The sequence below is a fragment of the Homalodisca vitripennis genome, chromosome X (assembly GCF_021130785.1).
Source record: "Homalodisca vitripennis isolate AUS2020 chromosome X, UT_GWSS_2.1, whole genome shotgun sequence".
Lineage (NCBI taxonomy): Eukaryota > Metazoa > Arthropoda > Insecta > Hemiptera > Cicadellidae > Homalodisca > Homalodisca vitripennis.
In genome coordinates this window covers 118,250,148-118,270,835 of record NC_060215.1, presented here as the reverse complement: position 1 = coordinate 118,270,835, position 20,688 = coordinate 118,250,148, and the positions used below count along the sequence as shown (strand labels likewise).

Sequence of the window (20,688 nt, the reverse complement as noted above, 5' to 3'; positions counted from 1 at the left end):
TAGCGCATAAGAAGCCGTCACCTGGCCAATTACAATCCTATCATCACACGAACTGCTAGTATAAAACGTTCTACAATATTGTGTCTTGTTTTACCTTCTGTATGATCAATCTCCACATACATTTGCGCACCTTATCTCGAGAACAAACTAGCCTATAAGCCTGAAATTTTGCTGAAAGCTTCATGTCTATATAAGCAACTACGAGTTCGATGATGGTGCATGTCAATTAGTGGGATGAGCATAGCATTCTTACTTTGCTCTTATAAGTAAGTAACCATAATGGCAACGAAAAAATCACATAATAAATAATTGTTTTAAGGAAATTGAATACAATCTTATTAAATTTTAAGATATGAAATATTATCACATGTAGCCTAACTGTTCACAAAATGTGTCGAGAAAGGTTTGCATCACAAATTTCTCGTTTGTCTGTCGGAGGGGTGGAAAAATTTCTTATCTGGCAATTGTATTACTTTGTCTGTCGCGGAAGATTTAAAGTGTGAAATGAGCTATATACTTGAAATGTTTCAATAAGATGATGTATGATCGTTTTCGGTTTGTTTAAAAAAATTTTCTGTATTTTTTTCATTGCCATCATGGTTAGACTATCTATACCAAAAATAAGGCCAATAAGAAAATGTTGGAATTTTATTTTTACTTTTAATTTTAACGTTTTTACCCAAAACTCAATTGAATTCAATAGTTATCGCACGGACGGACGGACAGATTAACAAACGATACAATATTAAGAAGCTCTGTCGAGGTTTTAATAATACACAATTTAACAGCACAATCCCCCAGCAGGTCCTCAAAGAGTATTCTCACTCCGTATTTACAATTAAGTCTTGTCTCAATATTGCCATTTTAAACCAAATATCGTGCTTCGTCCATTAGCAGTCCATTAAATTCTACTTGCAGATGGATTTAGAAGAGAACGGTTTTGCCGATGAAGAAAAACAGAGAAAATGAGATACTCCTGTAATGCAACTCATTGGAAATATCATTTCAGCTATGGTGTAGTATTAAAGTATGGAAGTCGCCCGATCGTACAGACAGTTAAATATTGGTGTGTTGTTATTTTTAATATAACTCTCCACTTAAAGGCAATTGCAATCGGTAATTTTGGGTATTGGTTTTTAGCTCTCTCTATGATAACATTGGAAAATGTATTGTAAATTATATGAAAGGATAATGAGAAATCAACGGTTAACAAACTGAAAACATTTGTTACGTGATAACTTAAAAATTGACTTACATATGACGGATTAGTTAGGCTAATATGTAATATTCCATATCGATGGAAAACAATTTACCAATAAGTACTTTTTTCAATTACTTTTAGGGGCAATCCTCATTTTCTATGTATTAGCTAATCGTACTTTCTATTTTCATTTAAGTGCAAATTACACTGATAATTTTTGAGTGGGAAAAACATTTTTAATGTTATGGTACAGCTTCACCGAATTCCAGTTTACGTTTGAAGGCGTGCTTGATTTTTTACATACAGAATTTTATTTAAGTTAACGTTCATGTTTATTTGTGTACATTTTAATCAGTGCGTTCACAATATATAATTCAAGCACATTCTTTTTAAGACTTTATACACATTATATCTAGTACTGGATTTAATTATATTAATAAATATAAACAACAGACAAACCATTTAAAACTAAACAATCTTGTGTGGTAAACAGTTAAATCTGACTCCGTCGTGACATATTTTTGCATTCTCACAGGAAGCACCTACCGACTAATAAGGACTAAAAAGGGTTTGATATGAACAATGCATTTATATGAGAATATAGGCCCCTGAATACGGTGTAAACACAGGACTGACCAATGACTATAGATTTCTTTCTACCCAATCCTTTGTTTAGATTTGCTGTAGAGTTTATTATTATCTATCAACCCCTAGATCAGTCTGAAGAGTTTATTGACGTGTTTTCTATTTTAAGTTAATCTTAAATAGTTTAATGTTTTCTATGGTTAGATATTAATATTCATTATTTGACTAATTTATATAAACTGTAACATAAATTAAGTATCAAGTAATTGTTATGATTTAAAGTAATTCGTGTAACTATTTACTAAAACATGGCCAATCAAAATGTAAAGAACTGTAAATAAGTATGAACTACTTTGGGTTAGATTTTAAGTTGTAAGTTTTTACTATGAAGACCTAATTTTATCATTAGGTAATGAATTTAATAAAATATTAGATAACTTAAGGGTATTCCCAGCCAATTATCACAATTCTTTAGCACAAATATTAATTCTGTGATAATGTCTGTACACCTTGTTTATCAGTAAAAGTAACTGGAACACGTACCTGTACCATTTTAGGAGTACTCCGTAACGTATGATTATAAATCAGTACGAGTACACTTGTATCGGTAACTTAAAGAACCGGGTACAGGTGGAAGCCACAAGAAATAGCAAAAACTAACTTCACTTTCGTAGTTGCTGCGGTGACGTTGACATTCAAATATTTGAATTTTTGAATAACATTGAGTTATTATATGCATCGAGTCGTGTATTTTTTGTAAAATAAAATGATTATAAAGTTTGAATCTATTAAATTATGACTGATTTAAAAGTTTCAACATAAATTTTATTTTAATCGGAAATAGAGTAGTAGGCGATTGATTATTTTGAAATCAAATTCTCCTGGGGATACAGGTCCCCTACGTCCTGCAACAAAGTAACAAAGTTGCAAAGTAACTCAAGTAACTCATGCAACCTAATTAACCCAACGCATAGAACTTCATCACTTTGTGTGCACAATTTTAATTATTTAAACACTGCTATGACACACAACTTAATGAATTAAAAGGTGAATGTTTTATGGCGAGATTCATGAAATATTGAATACGTAAACATTAAATTTTGCATGCGCTACATAGAAAATAATGAGTACAGTGACTGCGCAAGTCCATCCATGAGATGTGCCTAAGGCTCACTGGGCCTGTACTCTTGATCATACGAATTCGTATAAGTATAATAAAGACTAGTTTCAGTATGGGGATCCAACGGCCAAACTTAGAAACTATCATTGCTGGGATATTACCAGCGAACAAATTGGAATAGAAAATGTTTATAGATAATATTTCTATATTTCACCATTAGCGATTCATTAAATCAAATTTCTCTAAATCTATCTTAAAAATTACATACGCATCTGCCATAAATATTTGCCTAACCTGATGCCTGTTGATAACTAATCGGAACATACAATATCCACAGTATTAGTTAAAGATTAAAAATAATTATCGCTCTGAGCTCTTGTTTGTAAATTTCATATTTTAATTTACAGCAATTTTATCATCTTATAGTGGAATCTTAGAAGATTTGGAATAGGGAATAACTGACAAACAAATTGAGAACTTGTATTTTCTCGCAAGACTTGTCTATGAATTTCAGTTTAACCAAATAATATGTGCTTTAACCAGGACTCCCTGTAACAACCATCTAAAAATGGTATTAAAATTTATAAGTTTATAGTACCTTACTTGAACTTCAATAGAATTTGAATTGCCATACAAGAATTGTAAACGAACTGGATTTTTCCTTTTTTAATATGAAAACTGTATTAAATTTCAAAGCAAGAGTATTGTGCGATATTGTTTTTTTTCTAATCTTGCATTATAAAAAATGCTATCTGGTTATACTCAATTCTTGATGAATTGGTATGTTCAGTATTTGTATTATTATTTTTGTAACTAGGATAAAATTAAACTCATCAATTTAATAAATACACTATAAAGCTAATTGTTAAACACTCACTCACCAACGGTGTAGATTTAATTTTAGTGTATGTCCTTTGGATTAAAAATCAATTAAAGATAAAAGTAAAATATTTTCATTTGCAAAATTTAAAAGGATTTTAAGTAGTACAAAAATACGTTTCATATTATTAGTAAAGGAACAAAACCTTGAAAATGTTTAGTAAAGCGATAAAACATTAAAGTCTGCGTGTATACATCGCTAAATAGTAGGGAAATGGTTAATCATCAAACATGCACAATTTTTATTTATTATATTACTTTTAGTGGAAGTATAAATATTCCTTGCCATGTTAATCCAACGGGAGAAACTCGGAATCCAAAAATGTTTAGAGCCTTCCAGATAGGTAGGTCGAATCCTGAAATTCAACTTTCATCTTTAAAAGCTTTATTAACCAGAAAGATATTGATTTTTTTCATTTTGAGGGTAAGTTTAACCGTTTGAAGAATACGAGTTTTACAGGGAAAGTAGTAGCAACTTACCGGTAGGTCATTTATACATTATGTCTAAATGAGTAAAGAAAAAAACCGGTACGTCTTTCATTTTAAAATTGGATAAGTTTTTGTTTTTCTAATACACACACGGTTTTGATGAGGTCGGTTACTGCGAGGGAACGAGAGATTGCTGTTTGAGAAGTATTGGTGGGACAAAAGCCGTCACAGCTGATTCCGTAGCTAGCCGAGCTCTCGGACTCAGCTGTTGTCGAGCGCAGTATCACGCGTCTGTTTGTTGTTTGGCGCGAAACATCCGCAGCAATATTGGCGGGAAGTGCTCACAATGTCATGCACAGTTGGCATTTGTCTGTTTGTTGTTTGGCGCGAAACATCCGCAGCAATATTGGCGGGAAGTGCACACAGGGTCATGCACAGTAGGCATCTGTTTCTTGTTTGGCGCTGTTCAGCAAGGTAGAACCTTTTATTGCTTTCTCACTGTTTTAGTATGTTTACTGCTTGACTATGAGTTTCACTAAACAGGATAATATTCGTTCTAATGAAATACGTGGACTTCTGTAAGTATGTACGATGTGATTTAGGGCGGATACCTTCCAAATTATAAAATCTATAATGAGTTTATGAAGGTTTACGACAAAACATTATGTGAAAGACCAAATTCATGATGAGACAAAATTACAACACCAGAAGAGTACAATGTCAAGTAAATGGCTAGTTATTTCCATTAGTGTATAAAGACAACAGATTCGGCAAAATAACACTAACACAGATTTTCAGAGAAAGCTTGTCGATTTAACGAAAAGTACAAAACTGAACTGAATTCCTTTTCATTTACCAAGCACATTCTATTGAAAGGATGACAGCATGTTTTATTTTGCCATCGTTATAATTATGTTAGATAAATATAACAGTACATTTCAAGGATAGGTATTCATTTTGAAGAAGGGGTGGTATCCAGTCCTCGAAACGCAGTATTCAATTGTTTTCATACAGGGATAAAAAATGACCGATATCGTGGAAACCTTTCAAACCAATCATCGTGAATAAGAACATTTGATTTATTATTAGGTTTGTATTAGCATTGCGTGCCTTAGGTGTGTATTAGGAGGTGCTTTACTAAAGACTTTATTAATTAATCAATTAGGTTTAATTAATCAGTCTGTAGCTTTTATTAGGTTCGTGTTTTAGAGTGAGTGTGCAAGGAATAGACACAACATGGCTGTTATGGTTCCTGACTTATGCGTGTCACAACGCTCAGATTTGTTTAGTTTACTTTAACCTAATTGGTAGTCATGCATTGGTTAAGTAATTTACCTGAAGAAGAAATCAGATTGCAGATCTAAAACCATATTTATAATCATAAGTCTTTGATAAACTAAAGAAAAGAATTAGTTTCACATTTTCCTTCTTCCATTATTATAATATTAATGAATAGAGGCATTCTATGAAAACAACGACACTGCTTTATATTGAACATTGCAACAATTTGTTTCTATAAAACTTTCTTCAAAATTTAAAAGACTCATTTCAATGATACAATATTAACAGAATTATCCATTATTAGTTAGTGCATCGTTATTTGGTTTTAAAATTCAGTTTTTTATCGCTTTGATCCGAAAACAGTAATACAGTAGAACCCCGATAATCCGTCACCTACGGGACCAAGAGTATGGTCGGATCAGTAAAAAGGTCGGATTATCAGAGGAGAACATTTATTGACATGAAAACATGATAAAACTATAGTTTAAACTAAAAAAATGACAGATTATTATCACTGAATTTAATTATCTTGCGTCGGTTTAAAGAATTCCGTAATTTTCTTTTACCAGCAGACGACAATCTCGACTTCACAGCAATATTCCTCCATTTCCGGATCCACAAAATGTCCATTGGGGTATACACTGGACTTTGTTCAATGTACTGAAAGGGCCAAATCAAACGCGTCTTTTCTTCTGTATGCTCGTGTTGTGGGTTCGACATCTTCTTTATCAACATCATCTTTCTCTTGGTCATCTGCTTGCATTACAGTTTCAATAATCTTTTCATCAGTCAATTCTTCTTCTGTTGTGCAGTCGACATCCGCTGTTGCGACCCACTCATTGACGTCACGGCATTCAATTTCCTGTTGTAAAGTTTGTAAATCACAAACGCACACTTGCACAAACTGTTTCGACTGACTGTCGCCTTTCAACTACTGACATGCACTCACACTGCCCGTGAATGATGCGTCATTGACAGGATTCGACTTGAACAATTTAAATAAAGCGATGTACTGGGCACGTAAACAAACATTGATTAGTGACGGCATGTTCGGATTAAGCGAGGAGGCGGATTACCCGAGGGCGGATTAGCGGGGTTCTACTGTATTCTACTGATTTCAATCACTGGGATGCTCCCTCAGACTCGCAGCCATTGATATTACCACAACTAGAGCGATCTAACGGAGAATCTTTCCACTACCTGAGCCAGCAACCAAACACTGCCGCATTGTAATATGTTAAAGACCTGCGTGTGTACTTCTAAATATTCAGAACTCTTGAAGGTTGTTGGACTGATTTATTCTCGAACTATCATGAATAGACATACCATCTCCACTCAACTGTTTTGATTTATTTGAAAAAAGCCACTTAATGTAAGAATATAATAGCTTTCATTATGCAGGGTATAAATTAAGTCTTGGTACGCCTGGATATATTCCAAACGAATTAAGAAAATGACCTGTGTGTGAAAATGACATTAAGATAAATAGGATGGCGAAAGTGGTAAAGTGACACAGTGTAAGAATGCAGCCACAACAGAAAGAAGTCAAGTTAAACGCAGGGAAATTATGTTTCTGAACGAATAAAGGAGTTGATATGAACTCATTTTGGATGTAATCAATTGTTGGCATTAATTAAAAATATAATTTTTATTAACTTTATGATTTTATGAATCAGACAGTAAAATGTACAAACACAATTTTTATTAAATATTAATAATGATTAGTTTATAGTTTTTAGTAATTAATATTTAGTTTCTGAATTATTTATTTTATTCCAAACCCAGTGTTATTTTTGTTATCTAGAGTATCTAATATAAATTGACCAAAAACTTGCTTCATTATGAATATAAAATAAATAGTAGTCTAGTAATAGTAGTATTCCTTGAGTACGGCAAATTAAAATTATTCATACATCTAGAATGTACAATTTAGAATAGTATTAGTATGTTAGTAACAAAGTGAGTGTATTTGGTATCGAGTATTTCATACTGAACCCACTCACTCTATCCCATTTCCTCAAACATCCTTGTGTAGTTGTGCACTTAGACACACACACTCAAAAACAACAAAACAGTCCCGCCAACACTCACACTTGCACTCTATCTCTCTTTTTTTGGAGGAGGATTAAGGGAAGGAAAATTATTTATTACAAAATATATTACAAATTTGGATAAAAAAGAAAGTCTTAAAAATCCGTTTGAGTGTCCAAAGAGCAGGTATTTCTGGTGACAGTTTGCATATTAGTTTCCTCTCCTTTTATTTTTAGTTTGTTCAAATGTATTTGTACATACACAGTTATACGTAGCAGTTTATGAATTAAAAGGTCTTAAGTTTCTTCGGTCTCATATGCAATAACGGCCTTCAAAGTTCTCCATATTTTTTTAACCGGTCTGCATTGCAAGTACTTCCTTGCTCCAACGTTTACTCAGCTTGGACTTCAATGAACACTTGAGCGCGTCTGTTTTTGTACTTGGTGTGGTGGGTAAACTTGGGTTGCAACAGAGATGCTCCTTGGTACTCTTGCAAATACTAGATTATTTCCTTGGCTCATTAATGCAAGTCTTATTCCCATGATTTCTGGTGTGTCTGATTATTTCCTGTTTGCTTTTTGTTTCACATTGCCTTTCAAATTACTAAGCAGTTGTTCAATTGTGCTACAGTACAACTTTACTAGTAGCAGAAGAGATAATATCTTCGTTAATGTTATGCCAGACGTTTTTCTTTGATGTAACCGAAGGTGGAGTTTTTACTTTTCCAATATCATTCATTGGTTATTGAATAAGGAGTTTCACAAACAATACCCAATCCAAATACTTGTCAACTCCATAAACTTCGTCATTGGATGATATTTTGAGGACACACGAATAAAAACAGACGTGGAGTGTGATACACAAGTGCAGAGATGACATGGGCGAGCGGCCGGTGGAGGCAGGGTGACCAGACGCAGATTCCTACAAGGAGGACTTTTGGGGTGAAAAGGGAGGGCATTAAAGCAAAAAGGAGTACAGTATTAAATTTTCTTACAAACCTTGCTGAAACATTTGTTTGTACACTATTAAAACACGAACATTATAAATTACAGTAGTACTGTATTCCTTGTAATGCAAATAAAAGAACTCAAATTGGTTTTGTTTGACATACAAATCGAAAAATAAAAGGAATTTTTATTATTAAAGTGTTGGTGGATAAGAGCATTATTTGAAGCTGATGTTTTGTAGGTGGCATAAGATTTAATTAATTATTGTTCGAATTTTTTTCTTTAAAAACTATAACTGATTTGAATACAAAATTTTTGATTTATAATTAAAGATTCTGTGATGTAATTGGAATTAATTTATTGCATTGATTAATTACATAAGGCAATGTTAGTTAGTTATAATAACATTCATATATCAGAAATTATCACTATAACATAACAGTATATAAGGTATTATAACAAAATTAACCTACCATTCTCAATACATATATAGAGAATCGAGAGGTAGAAAAGCGGAACACTGTACCTGAGCGGAAAGAAGCAACAGTGACTGAGTGACACTATGGACTCCCAAGAGGGGCGCAATGAAGTGTTAGGGGGGGCCAATGCTTGCTTGAAAAATTAATTTAATTTACTTACAAAATAATAAAGCAAGTTGATGAAGCTACCGATCTTCATAGAGTTGTTTATTTAATATGTTATGTAAGATTCGTCGATGGTGATGCGATGTGGGAAGAGTTGATTTTTTGCAAGACTTTTTCAGCCAATACCACTGCCATTTTTCAAATGATTGATGTATTTGAAGGATACTGACACATCTTATGTATGAAATGTACAGGAATTTACACAGATGGAGCTCGGGCTATGTCAGGAAAGTGGAAACTGGACTTCGAAGGTTGATCAGAAAGGTAGCTCCAGAAGCTAGATGTACACACTGCATAATTCACAGAGAGACTTTAACAGAAAAAAGGTATGACACCGGAACTTAACGAAATTTTACACGTGGTCGTTAAGACAGTCAATGTAATTAAAGGGGAGCCTTTAAAGTCTCGAGTTTTTAAGATTCTCTGTGAAATTGTGGGCACAGAACACTCAGATTTATTGTTTTATACTGAAGCTCACTGATTATCGAAAGGAAAGGCTTTTACTAGAATATTTGACCTTAAACATGAAGTTCTTGCATTTTTGCTTGACAAAAACCACGAAAAACGTAAAGTTTTTTCACTGATCTTTTTCTGCGATTAGCGTACATGTCAGATATATTCGAGAAAACAAATGTAATAAACAAGTCTTTACAGAAAAAAGATGCCAACCTTCTGGAATTGACTGAAAAGGTGAATAGCTTTGTAAAGAAGCTAAGTTTGTACGAAGGCGGTCTGAAATGTGACAATATTGAATTATTTCCTAATATTAAAATTATGATTGAAGAAGTGGATGTAAAAACTATTCCAATGAATCCAAAGAAATGCTTTCTTAAACAGTTAGAAATCCTCAAATCTCGTTAAATAATATTTTGATGAGGACTTGGATGCTTTGGGATGGATTAAAAATACGTTCAAACATCCATAAATGAGTGCTCCCTCAACATTATAGAAAAAGAAAATCTCATTGACCACCAGGGTGACACTGAGCTTGAAGGAAAGTTTAAAGAATCTATTTTCACATCTTTCTGGATTGGTGTACAAAAAGGAACGCCCATTTTAGTGAAAAGGCATTAAAAATACTCACTCTATTTGCCACCACTTATTCTTGTGAAACTAGGTTTTCTGCTCTAGCTGCCATGAAGAGTAAATATTCCTCATGACTGGATTTGACTAAGGAACTCAGAGTAGTGCTCTCAGAACTAACACTGTGTTTCAACAAACTGTATGCAAAGAGAAAACAAGCAAATCTTTCACATTTAAGCTCTTTTTATTTTTATTACTTTGAGTTATAAATAACAATTATGTACTGTAGTAGCTAAAATAAATAATTGATAAATTGTAATTGTTTGTATAGAATTTGTTGTTGGATTACGATTAAACCTATTGCCCTATTATGCTATAATTTAGTATGCATAAAATGTGCAAAACTAAGCTAATTCAAGTTGACTGTAAAATTTCAAAAGCGACTCACTTATATAGTACGCTTACATGTCCCTACCAGCTGGATTATGTAGGGGTGCTCGAAGTAAAAAGTTTGGAACCGCTACTATAGACAACACTCAACATACAACCGTCTACAATCTAACAGCAGTTCACATGCCATGGCATTACGTGTACGCTGCTATCGGGACTTCGAAAATAGGAAGAATTTTTTAATATGATGCTACTATTTTTGAAGATTTAACCGTTCTCTAAAAAGTCGGACATTTTACATAATTTTCAAAAGCCGGGAGGATAGGAGGACAAACATTTAAAATGAGGACTTGTCCTCCCAAAGCCGGAAGTGTGGTCATCCTGGGTGAAGGGGGAAACAAGTCACAATTCGAACCTTAGCAGTTGCTAAACCTGTAACTTGCTTAAGTTTTTCGGGAAACTTCTTTACATAGACTAGGCGTTTCTTCCTAGTGTTAGCAGTTGTTTATTTACTCGGATTTGAGCTACTGCTAGTTCTAGGTGGTAACCAGTAGATTCTAGTTTTATCACTTCGCCTATTATAACAGACTGAGCATCGGTACTCTAAGTTACAGTCTACAGTTAAAGACTGTGAGTCACCATACCCACAGAGCATATGGTGGTGGATAAGGCAATCACATTTCAGCTGTATTTAGATTTGAAAAGAATACGAGGTTACACTAGTTTGCTCACAAAGCAGTCAGGCAACCACTTTTTGTCTTTACCGCACTAAATTTCAGTACATTGAGACAAAATTAATTTATATTAACTGAAGTTTTTACTAAAGTGGTGTTTTTTCAGAGATCAATAACTGTAATGTAGAATTGCAGAACAGTTCTATTAACATATTCAAGGTTATCAGACAAAATTGAGTCTGTGATAAAGAAGTTGTAGTTTTATGAATCTTGCCTTTTATAAATACAGAACCAGTGTGATTTTTTTACTTATCTCTGTTGACTACAGACGGACCTAGACTATCTGACAACTGACTGACGGCACTGTCCCCTCTCCTTTACTCTTCAAACTATAGATAGAAAAATCCATTCACTTAAGTAATTAGCCTATTTTTTGTAATTTTTGTTCACTCTATATTTGTATTTGTTTTTGTCTACTTTCTCCACAATATTGCTGATTATCGGAATTCCAGGTCATATCCATTGGTTATTCTGCTTCAGATGACTTCTTTCAATTAACAATGTTATAAAATTAATCTACACTCTGCTCAAGACAAAATTCGAATCGTAACATTTTCAAATCGAGTCTACGCACAGGCCATTAAGGCCCATGTAGGCTCTTTTCCCATTATTTTAATTTATTCAGAAATTATGTAGCAAATTAATTGCTTCTTTTACTAGGTATGCATGTATGGATGTGGATATATATGTGTATATACATGTATATGTATATATATATATATATATATATATATGTATATTTCATCTCTTTATTCATTACATTGATTTATTTATGGTGACATAAGTCTTTTTTATATTATTTTAGTGTTAATTATTTAATGTTAATTATTTTGAATTGTATTACTAGAATACTTTTGTATGTTTTATATTAATTAGATATACAAATGCTACATTTGTTATCATTTTCAATGTAAAGATTTATTTTTGTATTTCATTTATTTGTGTGGAAATAAACGTGATTTGATTTGATACAATTTATAGTTTCTTGATAGAGAACAATCTCAAACTCTGAGCAAGTGAAATGCGATATTGCATCACACTTACACGTATTTCAAGCATCATTCAGGAGGAACTTTCCAGAAAGAAATTGTGGATACAACTGTATTTCAAATTCTTTTAATCCCCTATATTTTGAGCAAATAACCAACTTATAACTCTCGAAAAAAGAGGCATTAATTGTAATTTCGTGTTAGAAAGCTGTATAGAACAAGTGTGTGTAAACTGAAGAAAATTGTGTTTAATATACATGTTTAATGTGCTGCAGAAAATCTGTCAGGGAAAGGCAAAGTATGAGAAGAAAATTAATACTATTCAAACCAAATCATTATTTTAATGGCAGTTTTGAGGAAATAGTAGCTAGTCAGTCACTCATAGGCCTAGTTCGTTATAATTAAAAACTAAAACATCTAGGAAATAGAGTTGAAACACCTTTTCAAAATTCAAATTAGACAGTGACACCAAGGATAAAGTGTGTAGTTTAGATCAGAATTGTGATAAGTTAGGACAGGTCTTCATCAACATTTTTAATAGTATGGACCTATAACAGTAGAATGAGAATTTAATTGCTAGTGCAAGACGAACGTTATTAGGAAATTTAAGTAGAGGAAATAGATTCCAGGACAAGAAATAACATGTTAAAATTAAAAACATTGAAAGTGTACCTGCAACTAGTTCTTTAAATTAAATCCCTGTCCGTTTACCACAACTAGTTCCCACATTTGATTAGGCCTAAATAGAACCTGTATCCATCACTACAATCAGTTTACAAACCCCAATCTGAGCATTTTACAAAAATTGGCTAATCTTGTAGAAACATATCTGCAAAATTTCAAGACAACAAATCATCATTATAAATGAACTTTTGGACTTTTGAAAGAATTTGTTAAGATCGATAAAGGAAATTAGTGTACAGCACAGTGATGGTTTTAATTCTGCCTTGTTATTTAGAAAGACCATTGTTAATCAAAATTATCCGGAGTAAAAACTCTGTGTCCTCACTATGAACTTCTACATAGAGAAATCGTCACTTCTTTGCCCTTGTTTTATTTCAAGCAGAATTTGGTGTTTATGCCCAAAGTGGTGAACCTTTGGCAAAGTACATGAACGAAATTAAAAATAATAATGAAACCCTATTGTGTTATTTCAGGGTTTGAATTAGTACAATTATTTATAAGATGTATTTGTCCATATGACAGAAATTAATTAATATTTGAATGCAACCCCAATTGCTTTGATATCCTAGATAAGTGGAACTCTCTACTTTGCAGTCTGGAACAGAACCTAGCAAACTGGTTACTTGACTACTCTGACTTCCATGAAACTTGTTAAGCATATTTGTTTACGCGTTATTTACATAAAATTAAACTTCTACAACATATACTTCGGATACAATCTTAGGTTTAAGAGGGAAGTTTTTAAGCGACAGTCGAGCTATATTTCCATGGCTTTATTCAACACAGCCAATTCACACTTCCTATTTGAATTTGATACCATGCTATCACTAGATTCATTACTGTAATGTAATAACAATTAATAAATATGTCTAAACATTAAAATAAAGAAAACTGTACTACATCATCGTTCTAACTTTGAAATTAGTTGGAGTGCAAGTGATTAGCAGCAGTTAAATAACTTGTAATAAATAAAACATATCTGAGACTAGTTTCACACAAAATGAATGTTGCGTTTGTTATCGAACCGATTCCAAATTATACTTGCCCCATTTTCTTTTTAGTAGGGTGAAAAACCTGCATCAGGTTTCTTGGCAGAAAACTGGCCTATCCGGCTGGGCCAATGGTAGCTATGAGTGGATGTTACGTGTGTAATTAAATTATAAAGTTTAATTAAATGCTATAAAATGAAATATCTTGCCACTACCTCCACATTAAATATTGTTTATATAAGATTTGTTTATTGGTGAATGATAACTGTTATTTGTGTTGATAAAGTTAATTTTATAGTGCTAGTATTCCCCGTATCTCTCTATATACACTATAATATATGTTGTCTGTAATTCAAGCCTCCTGAAACTAATGCAAAATTTATATCAATATCTCTTTTTGAAAAACAAAATATCTTGTTTGTTTTGGCAACCTTGCAACCAGTACAATAAATCTTAGTGTAAATAACATATTCTTTCAAATATGCTGGGCAATCAACACGGTGGTTCGCTTTATAACCAAGAACCTCGTCGTGGGAAAACTGCTACCTGCCCGGAAGCAGACATAAAAGATGTGTTGCAAATAGTTGGTCTAGCACTGCAAGGTGTGAGGTCTTGTTTCCCCAACTCCCTTGGTCACCATAGTCGGTGGGTCTTCAGTTTTCATGAAAGGTGTGTATTACTTTAACGTACTACTTTATTTTTATCAGTAGACTTTTTTTAGTAAAAATAGCCATATCCACTATGGCAAATAGTCGCTTTAAATCCATGTCTAGCTCCTTCCGAAATCATATCCATGAGAAACAAACTTTTGTCACAGACAAACATCCTAACATCCTAACAGATCTGCTCAGTGTGTAAATTTGTATGAATCGAGAGTGGAGAGAAAGTTGAAAGCATATGCAGATATACACCAGGATTTAAGTTAAGCCCTAACACATTCAATCATATTTTAAGAGGAGGGTATATTACTAACTTTTAAAATAAATTACTAGCCCAAACCAACTGTAAATCATCAGTGGAATTGTTTCATTTTAAGTAAATAGTTTGTAGCACTACCCATAATAGTGACAGTCGCTCTTTCTGCTCAGCTAGGACATTTACTTTACTTACCACATGTTTGTATCTGTTGCGCTTGTAGCACTACCCACAACTTCGACAGTCACTCTTCATGCTCAGCTAGGACACTCACTTTACTTACTAAATGTTTATATCTGAAGCGTTTGTAGCACTACCTACAATAGTGACAGTCACTCTTCCTCCTCAGCTAGGATTCTCACTTTACTTACTACGTGCTTGTATCTGTCGCGCTTGAAGCACTACCCACAACTTCGACAGTCACTCTTCATGCTCAGCTAGGACACTCACTTTACTTACCACATGTTTATATCTGAAGCGTTTGTAGCACTACCTACAATAGTGACAGTCACTCTTCCTCCTCAGCTAGGATTCTCACTTTACTTACTACGTGCTTGTATCTGTCGCGCTTGAAGCACTACCCACAATGGCGAGAGTCACTCTTCCTGCTCAGCTAGGACACTCACTTTACTTACTAAATGTTTTTATCTGAAGCGTTTGTAGGACTACCCTCAATAGTGACAGTAGCTCTTTCTGCTCAGCTAGGACTCTCACTTTACTTACCACGTGTTTTAATCTGTCGCATTCGTAGCCAGGCCCGTAGCTAGGCCCTTGGAGGCCCCGGGGCAGAAAGTCCATTCGGGGCCCCCCTTTGTTATATATTTCGCACTTTTTTAAATTAATAGATATAAGCATACAGTAATTGGATCTTTAGGCTTAGAATTTATGTGCATTTTTTATTATTATCCTATTATTATTATTATTACCTTTTTTTCTTATTAAATCTATAATACTTAATTGTTTGCTTAAACTATGTTTACAAATTTCTACGGTAAGTCGTAAACTGGTAATGATTTTATATGCAAATTTGTATGACTCCTGGCCCTGGTGCCATTAGTTTGGTTTTTAGAGCCATTATTTTTTCAGCTTACCATTGTGATTGGTATTCTATTTATAGTGCTGAAAGGAAAATGAAAAACATAATTATTTTTTCAAATTTTATTCACAATAGATAATAAATAAATAAAGACATAAGTGCTGATGTCTTAAAACTTTTTAGTCTCTTCTTAGGCCTACATCCAAGCAATGTAGTTTAGTAGATAAACATACAAGTAATATCATTAATTATGTAATACCTTTGAATACACAATAAATTGTATATTTATTTATGGTGTTTATGGTAATACTGGTAATACCATTAATTATATATGATCAATGGTGGTAATACCCACACATTCTCAGGTTTAAAATTGCCCAACTAGTTTGATAGTGAGAATGCAACTGAACTTACTAAAAAGACTTTCTTCTTGACTTGACACTAGCAAAAACATCAATAATTCGGTCAAAATCTATTTTTCGGGCTCTGTCATTTTCAATAGACAAAAGAGCCAAATCAGTGAGACGTTGTTGGGACATGGAGCTTCGCAGGTAGTTTTTGATGAGTTTTAATTTTGAGAATGATCTCTCTGCTTTGGCTACTGTCACAGGGACTGTGAGGTACATAAAGCATGCTGTTAGTACATCCGGGTAGGTTGATGCTAGGGAACTGTTTTCAATGAGTAGGAGATTTGCAACTTCTTTTACTTCTTTGAAATCCTTTAATTTGGATTGAAAAGCATTCCTTACTGATAAAATCTGAGCTTTGAACAATGGCGTTACATCATCTGAAAATCTGCTTACAAAATTATCAGCTTCACAACGCAGTTCTTCATCTGAACATGAGGCCAGGAAAGAAGGGTGAACAATTTTATAGGCATCAATCACTTGCTTCATGCCTTTAAAACTGTTGTCAATTTGTGACACTATAGTATCAACCATTGGGAAGAATATTGTCACTCTGAAATTGCTTTTAGGATCTGTCAGTCTTTGGTCTTCACAAAGTTCATCAAAGTGCTTTTTTACCTTTCTTGCACGTTGGCCAATAAATTCATGGGTAATCGTAATCCCCCATTTTGAACATACTTCTTCTGCTTCACTACAGACTTCTTCAAAGGACCAACGAAGTTCGGTTACTTTCAATAAAGCATTGCCTAGGAGATCGTACGCTGTCATTAAATCAATAGATTCCGTTTGCAAGGATTTTGAGGCAATGTTTATTTCCCCTAATATTTTGCACTGGACAGTCAAGAGCAAAACAAAACTAAAAGATTCTAACCTTTTTTTGAGCCCCTCAGCTTCATTCCTTTCCTTTGGCTTTTTGCTTGTCAAAATTATTTTATTTAAGGCTTTCATTACATCACCGAACCTTTCCTTTAAAGCGTACACAGCTTCATATCTCCCTGCCCAACGTGTAGGGTTTAAAGTCTTTAATGTTACCTTGTCTTTAGGAACAGGAGCCTTCGGATTCTCTGTACAACCAGAAACGACTTTTAGTTCTTGCCACCGAACAATGCTGTGGCCAAAAAAACTGTAAATATTTTGCACCGTCTCAAAAAATTGTGCTATTTCTCGATTGCATTCAACGGCATCTTTAAGAACCAGATTCAAATTATGGCTGGCACAGTGAATGAAATAGGCATGGGGTGCAAGTTCTTGGATTCTCTTTTGTACTCCATTATACACACCACTCATGACCGATGCACCATCGTATCCTTGTCCTCTGCATTTTGTTATGTCAAGGCCTTTTTCTGAAATTGATTTTATGATGACGTCTTCTAGCCCCGAAGCGGTTTGGTCAGTAACTGCTGTGAAAGATGTAAACGTTTCACAAATTCTCAACTCACAAGGTTTTCCGAGTTGGTCATGGTCAATCTTTACATAGCGAAAAACTTCGCTTAGCTGATCTACTTTACTTACATCTTGTGTTGTGTCGTAAATTATGGAGAAAAAAGGCGCACTCAAAAGTTCTTCTTTAATTCCACTAAGCACTTCACTAGCCATCAGAGAAATAATTTCATTCTGAATTGTTGGACTGAGATAATTAACAGTACCACTTGGCCTTGTAATTAGATCTTCTAGGATAGTGTCATATTTTGACAGCAATTCAATCAATGATAGAAAATTACCTTTATTTCTATCAGTGATATGCCAACTGTCTCCACGAAAAGGAAGGTTGCATGTTGCCAACATAAGGGAGACATCTAAGACCCTCTTCAAAACTTTCCTCCAAAAATTCCGCTCCTCCTTCAAACCTTTTTCTAGTGCATCGTCTATTGAGCCATGACGTCGCCATTGCTCATAAACCAAGCAGGAATCAGCATGGTGCTGTGAATTCTCATGTGTCTTTATGCGATCAGACAAATGTTTCCAGTCCCTTAATCCTGAATCCCATCCTCCTACAGGTCCTTTCTGGGGAAACAACCAGCAAGGTTGGCAATAAACACAATCCAATTTGGACGAATAGCACAACCAAGTTCTTTTCAGTTTGAGCCTAGACTTTGACTTCAGGGTAAAATAATTGTCTGAAAAGGACCTACCTTGTTTTCCATCATATGGAAATGGGCCAACTGGTTGATAGGGTCCTAGTCCTAATTCAATAATTCGTTTTTTTCACCTCTGGATCGATGATCTGGTCTGGAAAATGGGGTTCTCCGGTGTTTAAACAAGTTTCATTAATTTTATTCGTCCGGCTACATTCCACCTGTAAGTAGATTGCAATGCATTAGTATTTTTTTCTTACAAACATGATCATAACAATAGGGACTTACTGTAATTCCATGTTTACATGGAAGTAATACTGTTTACTTCCATGTAACCATGGAATATTTTATCGTAGGGATTCCATGTTTAGGGCGATAAAACAGCATATGTTGTTATGTTGAAAAATATAATATAAGTATTCTGTACTTGGCATGTCTACTTACTTGATCATTTACGCCGATCAGTTCACTGCTTGACGTAGGACTTGTTGGAGGTTTGGCACAATTTTCTTGTTGATGCCCTAGCCCTAGGCATGTTACTTCTTCATCAATACTTTCTTCAGCGTTATCTTGAGCTGTAACTTCCTCTTCAATCTCATTTCCTGGGACTGAGGCTGCAATAAAAAATAGCAAGTCAAAATAACATTAAGTTACATATAACATATAATTTAAAGCCAATTTTAATAACATTGTAAAGATATAATAAAATATATAAAATATATAAAAATATATAAAAAAATATATAAAAAAATATAAAAAGAGTAGATACATGGCCTCATAAATAATGAATGTGCAAGCGAGTGTGGTGCATTTTTTACATCATATTATCACAAAAAGATATAAAATTACTATGATAGATATTCATGCTGTGCTGCTGTGCATGTATAAACAAATAAAATACCTACACAGAAAGAAGTAGAAACCAAAGGAATCATAAAAATCACATAAAAAATTAAATGACCACTACACAATAGTAGGTAATATGTAGCCTATATATGACTAGTGATAAATTCACAAACAAACATTGCTTATTAGATTAGAATAGATTGCAGTCTGAGTCAGACACAGTGGTCTAAACTCAATCAAACATCCAAACTCTAGTTAAATTTTAACACAGTTAATTTTAACATAGTTAAATTTTAAGATATTAATTATATAGTTATTGGCCAAGCTAATTAATTAGGCCTAAATACCGTATCTAAATTCAAACCACTCACCAATTATTGGTCTAGTTTCAGTACTAGATGTAGATGTGACATTAGTACTTTTAGTTGTAGTAGTACTAGTAGTAGGACATAACCAAGCAGATAGGGTGGAAGAACACTTTGAAGCATCCTCTTCTCTTTTCTTCTTGTCTTGCCTTTTCTTTGCCCCACTTTGATAGCTTCTTTTCATTTTAACAAATACAAGAATAAGAATACAAATTGTATAACACTTTAACACCGTAACAAACGAGTAACGGACGAACGCCAAAACGTCAGTTTTTGGTGTTAGTTTACCATCAACATAACATAACCTTATCCGGGCTGTCTGTCACTAGCTCACTAGTCGTAGTCACTCTCACTGTCGTCTGTCAGCTGTGGCAGAGGCAGTCGGCAGACGGAGCCGTCTACGTCACGTCGACGTCAGGACGAGTTTATTACTGTTGGGGATGGGGGAGTAAGGTGAACTAAAAGTGCAAACTGCATTTCTTTAATTGCGTAACAACTGACAGGCTGATTGATAGTCTGTCTATTTTTGTTACGAAATCTCTGTGAGAACAATATCTGTCCATTATTTTATATTGAAAAGCTATTTAAATATTTTTTTATAAAGACATTTTGATGATTCGATGAAATATCCCTACGACCCTACAGTAATCAATAAATTTCACATAAACTTTAATTTCATTTTCAATTTTTCCACCTTCATTTGGGGGCCCCCCTGGCCGGGGGCCCCGGGGCAATGCCCCGGTTGCCCCAGCCTAGCTACGGGCCTGTTCGTAGCACTACCCATAATAGCGACATCGCTCTTGCTGCTCAGCTAGGGCACTCTATTTACTTACCATGTGTTTTAATCTGTCGCATTCGTAGCACTACCCATAATAGCGACATCGCTCTTGCTGCTCAGCTAGGGCACTCTATTTACTTACCATGTGTTTGGATCTGAAGCGTTTGTAGCACTACTACCTACAATGGCGGCAGTCGCTCTTACTGCTCAGCTAGGACACACGCTTTACTTACTACGTAAACACGTAGTGCAAACGTATCCGAAGCGTTAATAGTACAACCCACAATATTGACAGTCACTCATCCTGCTCAGCAAGGACACTAACATTACTTACCAAATG

General features: G+C 34.2%; 1 protein-coding gene across 2 annotated transcripts; it reads right to left on the bottom strand.

Annotated features, from left to right (window-relative positions):
• Positions 1 to 16,218: 16,218 nt before the first annotated feature.
• Positions 16,219 to 20,328, bottom strand: LOC124369841 (zinc finger MYM-type protein 1-like). 2 transcript variants are annotated; one of them, XM_046827969.1, is made up of 3 exons: positions 19,577 to 20,311; positions 18,804 to 18,973; positions 16,219 to 18,580 (listed from the first exon to the last, which is right to left on the bottom strand). In XM_046827969.1, exon 3 carries the CDS (start codon positions 18,067 to 18,069, stop codon positions 16,291 to 16,293), a length of 1,779 nt encoding a protein of 592 aa, XP_046683925.1. In that variant the 5' UTR covers positions 18,070 to 18,580; positions 18,804 to 18,973; positions 19,577 to 20,311; the 3' UTR covers positions 16,219 to 16,290. The 2 variants fall into 2 exon arrangements, with proteins under 2 accessions (XP_046683925.1, XP_046683926.1); XM_046827970.1 differs by having other exon boundaries at positions 17,170 to 18,580; positions 19,577 to 20,328.
• Between the last annotated feature and the right edge of the window lie 360 nt (positions 20,329 to 20,688).